Source organism: Manis pentadactyla, chromosome 9, assembly GCF_030020395.1.
Source record: "Manis pentadactyla isolate mManPen7 chromosome 9, mManPen7.hap1, whole genome shotgun sequence".
Classification (NCBI taxonomy): domain Eukaryota; kingdom Metazoa; phylum Chordata; class Mammalia; order Pholidota; family Manidae; genus Manis; species Manis pentadactyla.
The window spans coordinates 18,601,594-18,611,761 of NC_080027.1; the positions used below are offsets into that span (position 1 = coordinate 18,601,594).

At 41.7% G+C, this 10,168-nt stretch overlaps 1 protein-coding gene across 1 annotated transcript; it reads left to right on the forward strand.

The window, feature by feature from the left end:
* The first annotated feature begins 7,866 nt into the window (after positions 1–7,866).
* LOC118909675 (olfactory receptor 9I1) lies at positions 7,867–8,811 on the forward strand. Its single transcript, XM_036880392.2, has one exon. The coding sequence runs from the start codon at positions 7,867–7,869 to the stop codon at positions 8,809–8,811; it is 945 nt and encodes a 314-aa protein (XP_036736287.1).
* Positions 8,812–10,168: the final 1,357 nt, after the last annotated feature.

Sequence of the window (10,168 nt, forward strand, 5' to 3'; positions counted from 1 at the left end):
AGGGAAATTCCTCAGCTTCCTGTGCAGATCGGTGGCCCTTCTCAATTCCACCCATGCAACATTCAAGACCTAAAAGCTAATGTGTGCACTCAGAGACCCTTACATTCAAACCCCAGCTCCTCACATCCAAAATATCCTATTACTCATAAATAGTTTTGACTACTTTGATATTTGTAACTTTCTTATTATGAAATAATAGTATCATAACCATAGATCTTGGTAGATATTAGTGATTATTTCCTAGGGATAACCTCCTAGAAGCAGAACTATGGACAGAAGAGCCTTCTCATTTTCAAGAGACTATGTCTTCATACAAATTACTAAAACTGACTTCCAGGTGTTCCCTGGCACTCCAGAGTGTAGGAGGGAGCCTGTTTACCTAACAACATAGGTATTATGATCTTCTTTTAAATGTTTGGTGATTATGAAAGCAAAAGGATAGCTCAGGGCTACATAAATTGGAATTTTTTTATTTCTTGGGATGTTAAGCATTTTTCATATGTTTATTCAGCCACTTTTATTTCTTTTATAAATTTAGCATTCATATTCTTTGCCCATTTTTCTAAGGAGATGTTTGATTTTTCTGACTGAACTATAGAAACATTAAGGACCTCTCTTTTCATTTGTTTGGCAAATATTTATTGAGTGCCTAGTATATGCCAGGAACTGCTGTTGGCACTGGAGATACAGCAGTGAACAAAGCAGATGAAATTCCTATCCTCATGGAGTTTACATTCCATTAGGCAGAGACAGAGTAACTAATGTTATAAAGAAATGGAGAAAGGTGACTAACTGGAACTGTCTGGGTTAGCGACAGAGAGAGGGAACTCCTGGAAGTCAGAAAAGGTGCTTTCTTAGGTGGTCTTTAAACTAGAACCTGCATGAAGAGAAAACACAAGAGCATCTTCTTGTGAAGAGCATTCCAGACAGAAGGAACAGCAAGTGCAAAGGCCTTGAGGTAGGGATAAGCTGGGCTCTCAAGGAACAGATAGAAGAGCAGTAGGAAATGAAGAAGAAAGGTTGGCATGGGACAGATCATATGTGATCTCACAGGCCAGAGTAACAAAATGGGCTTTTTTGCTAAGTGCAATGGGAAGCCAATGGAGGGTTTTTAATAGGGAAGTTATAGAATCCGATTGGCATTTTAAATAATTTCTACAGATTCTATGGAATATGGATCACAGGGAGTCAAGAAAATGTGATACACACACACGATGGAATATTATTCAACCATAAGAAAGAAGGAAATCCTGCTGTTTTCAACAAAATGGATGGACCTTGAGGGCATTGTGCTAAGTGAGATAAATCAGCCAGAGAAAGACAGATACTGTATGATATGCTTGTAGAACCTAAAAGAGCCTTACTCTTATTCTGTTCCATTGATCTAGGTGACTGCTTTTATGCCCTATAATACTGTTTTGATTACTATAGCTTTGTAGTACAGTTAGAAACCAGAAAGTGTGGTGCCTTCAGCTTTGTTCTTCTTTCACAAGATTGCTTTGGCTATTCAGGGTCTGTCTTTAGGGGTTCCATAAAAATCTCAGGATTATTTATTCTAGTTTTATGAAAAATGCCTTTGTAATTTTGATAGAGATTGCATGGAAGCCAGTCTTTCTTGATACATTTCTTAATGCCCCTCCAGGCTATCTCTACTCTGCATAGTAGCCACAGAAGCCCCAGCTATGAATACTCGAAAGCCTATCCGGAGAAAGAGCATCCCTAAGTATCAGTCACCAGATCAGCAAGCACCTGCAGTGGCTAACTGCTCACAGCTACGGCCTTCTCTGGAGGGTTGTCCTCAGCCATGGGATCCAGTTCTCCCAGAAATGTCTAGGGGGTCACACCCCCACCTCTTTGGGGCAGCCCACAGTCAATGGAAGATGGACATGAGCTGCAAAGGTCAAATCCCCTGTCTAGAGGGAGAACTGAGTCCATGCTACAATCCATACTCCAGAGTTCCCCGAGGATCAGGCCAAAGCTAGACTCCAGCTGAAGATACCTTTCCTTAGCTATTTTCTGCTTCTTTCACTCCCTTAAAGGTTCCTCCTGTGACCATTCCCTAGTGAAACATTGCCTCAAAATCCCTTTCCCTGGTCTTTTTTAAGGAACCCAACCTAAGACACATCTCTTCCCAAAAGTCCAAACCAAAGTTCTAGAATTAATATTTATAGCAACAATAATAACAAACATTTACATCAAAACACTCCAGGCTACCCCCGCCCCACAATATGTCACAAAGAGAAGAAAGTAATAAATACTATACAATCATCCACTTCCACAAATTCCCCAGGGAGGGATTAATGGAATATTACCATTTCTGGCATATTCTCCCATCTTTTTCTCTACGTTCTCCCAGTTGCCACTCTACCCTCAAAATCTCTCCAGGAAATATTTGCTATACTCTTACCATACAGTTATTTCAGTAAGTATTCAATTACAGGAAGTGATAATGATATTGTCAAACAATGCACTGAGAGAATTCTCTGTGCTGCCAGAGTCCGAGTGTGTGGTTTCCTTCCTTCTTTGTAATATATTCTTGCACCGTCTGGCATCTATGATTGCAAAAAAATACATCCTGGCTAGGTTGCATGCTTGCTGATTACCAAAGGGTTTTATCCCAGCCATGTTACTTTAGAGTGAATGGGGCACATGCTTTTCTGAGACTCCTCCTTCTAAAAGAGCTCTGATCCTCTATTAATGAGGAAAAGAAATTATACAGGGTGTAAGAGTGATTCTACTGAAGCAGAAACAAGTATTTAGGAGGAAGGAAGGTGAATTCTCCACAAGCCTATAATCTAGCTGGGAAACTGAGACTGACCACCAAGGACCAGCCATGGACAATGTAAAAAAAGGGAAGTTAAGTGTCAAATGATGTGGTTCTCACAAAGGGAGTGTGGGTTTCAGAGATCAGGGAAGAGGTAAGAGCTGGAATAACCAGGGAAGGCTTCGCATAAAACTCTGGAAACGGATCTTCAGGAAAGGGAACTAATAAGCTACTTATGGTATGAAATACTAATGGAATTCTGAGCAGACAAGGTGGCTAGGTTTCAGCCTCTGAGATGAGACTTGACACTTCTCAGGATGGATGCATTGTAAGGAGAACTTCACCACAGGGCCTCGGATCTGAGTTCCAGTCCTGCCACTACCACTGACCAACGGGGACAGCAGGACGCTGAGGGCCAGTGGCAAAGAGGAACCAAGTTCATTCCCTCCAGAAACTGCAAATGAGCTTTGAGACTAATGAGACTTAAGAGTTGCCGTGAAATCCCACAAGACTTGTTTTTTTCCTCTCAGATGTGTGACAGGATAGAGACCGTGAAATAATGAGCGCCTGATGAAGTGTGTTCTCCCTGATGAGGCTGGGTTTTCCTGGGAGCCCTGGGGGCTGTCTCAGTGGCTGATTCCTGATTCAGGGACAACCCTTGTGCTCACAGCATTCCTCCGACAAAATCATCCCCAAAAGCATTTTAAACATCCTATTGGATTGCTGAGTAAGAAAAAACCTAAAATTGGCCAGCTACATTTATCTATTTGAGCAATCCTAGCTGCTATCCACAAAATGCTTAAAGGAGCTTAGATGGATACCAAACCTAAGATGAATCCAACCGGATGATTCTACCAGGTAATTAAGATGTAATTGTGACTTGGTGACATGGAGAGGTTACCAGCTCTGAAGTCACACAAACTGGGGAAGGTGAAACCCAGCAGAGATCTGGCCATTGTCACCAGAATGTGTCATCTAATGGAACCGTGTCCAGACTGGGATTTCAGCTCTTGTATCAAATACACAAGTAAGACTGGGTCATTTTTTTTTTTTTTTTTGGAAACTGACAGTTGCAATTTCTTTGGGTTCATATAGCACTTGGTAAATTTTAGAAAATACAGTTTCCTGGGTCACAGGCAGGAAGTTAGACTGCACAGCTTCGACTAGAGACTTCACATAAACTTCTATACTTCCTGTAATTATGCTGAACGTGGGATTAATCATATGTACTAGAGCTTTGGCTTTGGAATGAGATGGACCTGAATTAGAATCTGGGCTTTTTCATTAACTAGCCATGTGACCTTAGACAAGTCATTTAATTAGACAGTCTTAGTTTCCTCCAGAACAAAATAATAACTCTGTCACAGGGCCACTGTGAGGATTCTGTGAGATAATGTATGTAGATGTATAACAGCCTGATTGGCACAGAGCAAGTACTCAGTAAATGTACCAGTATGATGGAGTGTATCAAAGCAGAGTGGTTCAGAGTCCCAACTCTGGAGTCAGGGAGAAGAGACTTCAGATCCAAGCATCTCTTTCTAGCTGTGAAACCTGAAGCAAAACACTTAATGTTTCTAAGCCTTAGTTTTCTTGAATGTAAAATAAAAGTAAATATTCCCCTCTCATGTTCCTGCCAAGTTGAAATGAAATAAAGTCTTGGAGTGCTCCCTGGCTTGGGGCAAGAGCCCAGTGAATGCTGACAATAATACTTTGAGACACGAATCCCAGGCAGGTGAGGGAGGTAATTCTGTGGAGCTCCTTCACTCTCTCCAGTGGACTCAACCTTTGGAAGAAAGAACGAAGTCTAGGAGAGGTTCCATGCTGAAGTGAGCCCAAGGTTTTGGAGCCATGTTTCCCTGAAGGGTTCCTCGTGGTGAAGATTGTCTCTCTTTCTCCACCTCCTCCAGAGAACTCATATTCTTCTACATTACAAATTGTGATCAGAACATATTACCAGTAATAATGTCAACCCATAAGTGTCCCTAAGCCTTCTGAAAATGTCTACTGGCCGTGAACCCTTGCTTTCCCTCTTATAAGATGTTCTGCATTCAGGGAGTCTGTATCTGGCCCCCCCTACTCTGGGCCCAATCCAAGCTGCTGGTGCCTCAAGCCCCTACTTAACCAAGATCATACAAAACTGGGTATTACCAGCCCGGTCCTGAAATTTTTCCTTCTGGGAAATATTTTGGAAATGACCTTTCTGAAAAATAAGCAAACTCTACCACACTGGGTCAAAATCCATTTTAAGTTTTCAAAAGCAGTTATTACGTTCCTGTTTTATTATTGAGAACATTGAGATTTTAATCGGTTAGGCAATTTTCCTAAGAACATACCAAAGGAGGGATATAGCTCAGCTAAGTCTGTCATGACCTATAAAGCAAGAAGAAGAAAAGACATGAACCACCAAATAATTCCAAAACCAAACCTAATCCTCTTCTCCCATGGAAGTTGAGTATTTGCTTAAGAGTCTTTGAAGTGCTATCATTTTAAAAGTTGAGACTTAGGTCTGCAGGAAACGTAATTCTCTTCCCTAAAAGAGCAGCAGGAAGTGATGGAAAGAGCACAGAATTTGGAGTTAGAAAGTCCCCAATTCAAATGGGGATTCTGTTTTTTCCTAGGTGTGTGGCAAGTTGGGCACCGTCGCTGACCTCTCTGAGCCTCGCTTTGCTCATCTGTGTAATAGTCACTGCCGTACCCAACTTGCAGGGCTGCTGGAAGAATTAGGGCTGAAGTATGAGGTGTGCCTGACATACCCTGTGTGGCTGCATCTGCCCTCCAGTGATCTGCCACCTAATCTCTGGTCACGCGCATTGCACAACCCTGTCCCTAAATCAGAGGAGACCCAGAACCTCACCACTAGTTGGAACAGAAAGTGAATTATGACAATTTCAGATTTCGAGGTTGAGAAAGATGTTGAAATTAGCCAAGTTTTCTCATGACTTGAAAGTAGGAAGAATCCAATTTTCTAAAGAACTGCAGAGATATTTTTTTATTCCATGAATCGTAAAGATACAGTTAAATAGAGGAAATAGCACAGCAAACAGAACTTGCCATCAGTCCGTTGTCATTTGGAACCCAGATCTTCTGCTTATTAAACTGAGTGACCTTAGACAAATTCATCTTCCAAAAGCTCAAGTTCCTGATTGGTAAAAATTAAAGATAACAGCTCTTGAAGAGCTGTTTTCAGGATTAAATAAGATAATATATAGGCAAAGCCTCAAAGTCTTTAGTGGAATGGATAAGAAAAATGTACTATAAGCATACCAAGGAAAACCATAACAAAATCAGAAATAACAAACTAGATTTACCTACGTAACATGGACAAATCACAAAAATATAGTGTATGTGGAAAAAGAAAGAAACAACATAGGATTTATAGCACAAGATCATGAATATAAATTTTAAAACACACCAAAATCACTGTATTTTTTAAAGATACACATATTTCTAAATAAATGTAAAAGGAATAAGCATGGAGGATATATATTTCACATACACAGCAGTAGATACCCATGAAGAGCAGAAGAATTGGGGATGGAGAGAGAAGGAGGGAAAAATCATAAAATAAAATGGAGAGGGGACTTTCCTTGGTCAATAATGATGCTTTATCAGGAACTAGGGAGTATGATTCACTCAGTTTGGGACCCACAATCCCATAATATTATGTTTAAGTAACTAAAAATAACCTGAAATAGTGCCTGTATATTTTATATACTTAGTAATTAGTTGCTAAAGAGTATGCACATTACACAGTACAGATATTAGGAAAATGTTTCAAAAGCTTCATTTAGCCCATATACCTGGATTGTGAGATAAAAAACTTTAATGATCATATAATTTAGCCCCACAACCCCCATTTTTCAGAATAGAAAGTGAAACCCAAGGAGGGGAAGCGAACTTTTAAAGTTCACTCAACTCAACCAGTTAATGTCTGTCCTGTCCCTCATGGAGCCTGACCACACCAAGAGGGCCTTTCAAAGAAGCCCAGGCGGGCCCAGACCGGGCTGCTGGAGTCAGCTAGAGGCAACGGCTCTAGGAGTCGATGCTTCATAGGATACGTCCATCTCCCTCTAGGGACTCCTACTTCAAGCTGAAGGAGGCTCCCAACCAAGATGAAAGTGACAAATATTAAAGTGGAGAGAAAAATTGTGTGTGATTCTTTTTTATTATTACTGAGATATAATTGACATAGAACATTGTGTAAATTCAAGGTGTACAGTGTGTTGGTTTGACATATTTATGTATTGCCATACGAATGCCACCTTCAGATTTGCTAACACCTCTCTCACATCCCATAATTATCGTGTCTTCTTTGTGAGGGGAACAATAAAGAACTAGTCTCTTAGCAACTTTGAAGTTTAGAATACAGTGTTGCTGATATAATCACTATGCCTGGCTTTAGGCCTCCAGAACTTATATGCACGAGTTACAAGTCTATACACTTAAACATCTTTTAATGTCACCTGACTAAGCAATTTTGACCACATGTTGAATAACTGTATAATGAGAAAACATATATCAATAAGAAATATGAGGGAATAATCAACACAAGGAGCAGGTTTATCATCTTCTGTCTTCTAAAATGCTTTCACCAGAAGAAGGGATTTACATTGTTATGAGTGTCTGGAAGTGATAAAACTGAAGCCAATGTGTGGGAGGTAAAGGGGGAGAGAACACAGGTCCAAGAAGAGAATTAACAGGCAGAGCTGTCCACAGATGGAGGCTCGTACAGTGACCAGATGACCACATGGAGGCTGTGCAGAGGAGACCCCAGCATCCAGGATGGATCAGAGCAAATATCGACTAGATTCTTTCCAAAGCTGAGAGTTTATATGTCTCTTATCTTCACAGGAATTTCCAAATATAAGTCGAAATTAATTTGAATCAGAACACCAGCTCATGGTTCAGCTCTGAAAAATGCAGAAGAACATAAATGCCCTTGAAGAATCATTTAGGTACAAGATTTCTCAAAAACAAGCTCTATAAATTAGCCCAGAAATACAAACCTAATTTGTCCCATAGGGAGAAAGAACCTGTCCTTCAATTCTGGGATTTTTTTTTTTTTACATTCTCATGCCCAAATCATTGTCTACATTGAATCCATGGCCAAGAGCAATCTCACCACAGTAACCAAGTTTATTCTCGTGGGCTTTACTGACCATCCCATGTTGGAAATTCCCCTCTTCCTGACGTTTCTTGGTTTCTATCTGGTCACCCTTCTGGGAAACGTAGGGATGATGATTCTGATCCAATTGGATGTCCAGCTCCACACCCCAATGTACTTCCTCCTGAGCCACCTCTCCCTGCTGGATGCCTGCTACACCTCAGTCATCACCCCTCAGATCCTGGCCACGCTGGTCACAAGCAAGATGGTCATCTCCTACGGCCAATGTGCTGTCCAGTTCTTTTTCTTCACCGTCTGTGCAGGTACAGAGTGTTTCCTACTGGCAGCCATGGCCTATGACCGCTATGTTGCTATTAGCAACCCACTGCTCTACACTGTGGCCATGAACCCCAGAATCTGCTGGAGTTTGGTGGGGGGGGCCTATGTCTGTGGTGTGTCTGGGGCCATCCTGCGTACCACGTGCACCTTCACCCTCTCCTTCTGTGACAACAACCAGATAAACTTCTTCTTCTGTGACCTCCCGCCCTTGCTAAAGCTTGCCTGTAGTGATACCACAAACCCTGAGATGGTCATTGTCTTCTTCGGCAACTTTGTGATTTTGGCCAATGCCTTGGTCATCCTGATTTCCTACCTGCTCATCATCAAGGCCATTTTGAGAGTGAAGTCTTCAGGTGGCAGGGCCAAGACTTTCTCCACGTGTGCCTCCCACCTCGCTGCTGTGGCCCTTTTCTTTGGGACGCTCATCTTCATGTATCTGCGGAGTGGCTCGGGCAAATCCCTGGAGGAAGACAAGGTTGTGTCTGTCTTCTACACAGTGGTCATCCCCATGCTGAACCCTCTGATTTATAGCCTGAGAAACAAGGACGTGAAAACAGCCTTCAGAAAGGTCACTGGTAGATTCCAGGTGGCCCAGAGCATGTAGATCTGAGTGAGAGGATTCTTCTTGGTCCATCTTCTTCTCATACCACTATATTCTAACAGGCACCACCACTGTAGGAAACTTGCACCTACAAACAGAGGGAAGGTAGACACCAGGTGCACAAGAAAGCTTCAAATGTGGTAAAATTTGTTTCCAGCAACCCCTCCAGTCCATTCCTTGTCTCACAGCAGTCTCAAGATACTCTTTGATATCACAACTTGTGGGATTTCAGGGGCTCAAGGAGACCTGAGTTAATCTCACCCCACCCCAATACTCTCTGCACCCATGCTTGGGTTCCCATTCTTTCCCTCTCATTTTCACTCTCATGAATACTGTCTTTTTCTCTGTGTCAAAGATTATATCCAGGGATCCCAGTAATTAATTCTAACTAGTCTTTTATTTTTTTCTTTTAATATATGAATGATTGATCTACTCAGTAAGCAAGGTGTGCTGCATAAGACAAATACTGGGTCTCTAACTGGCCAAGGGAAGAGGATATTTGAGAAACAGGTCTTCCTCTTCCCCATTCTAGAGACTCCCTTGGAGGGTCTTCCTCCTCACTCATGCCGCAGCTGCAGAATTTGCAAATTCCAAACCTGCAAACTGCCTCCCATTTGATCACTCACTGGTTTTGTTGCTGCTTTAATGTTACTCTGATGTCTGATAAGATGAACTAAGCCACCTTATCTTTGAGGATGTTTCCTCAAGGGCCAACTCCCTAGTTTCTGAAGGACATGGTTATTGCTTCTCGGCTTCACTCACGTTCCCTGACTTGTAAACCGTTCTCTGCTCCCTCCCCACCCCCCATTTCCAGGAACAACAGTAAAAGAGCAAAGATGCAGGTATAAGGAAAACACTGAACCATGTATAATCTTCTTTGGCAAAAGATACGGTGAGAGGGAAAAGTAACTAACTCCTGCCTGAGACTGTAAAACCCTTCAGGACAGAGCCTGTTCTCTTTACTGCTGAATTCATCCCCAAGTGAAGAGTCTGGACCAAACGAGCTCTCGATAATCACTTTCAAGCACATTTTATGGCAGCTGCATGGTCTCATGTGACATCATGGAGATCTGGAAGACAAATAGGAAAGCCATGGTTGAATATAAGGCTCCCATTTTGCAATTAAGGAAACACTGTCTCACAGTTCCTTTGGACCTTTGCTCAGAGTCCCTTTGTTCAGAGGATACAGTGATAGTCAAGGCATGACTTTTGGAGTCAGGCTTATTTCTGAATCCCATTCTACAATTAATGCACTGTGAAACCTACAGTAAATTTCTCAGATTCTAAATTTCCTCCCATCTAAAACAAATACAACAACTCTTAATTCAAAACCATAAAGTAAAAATTAATAAGATGATGA

What these genes read in the sequence shown, in the direction of transcription:
- LOC118909675 (XM_036880392.2), top strand. Translation starts at nt 7,867, where the DNA reads ATGGCCAAGAGCAATCTCACCACAGTAACCAAGTTTATTCTCGTGGGC.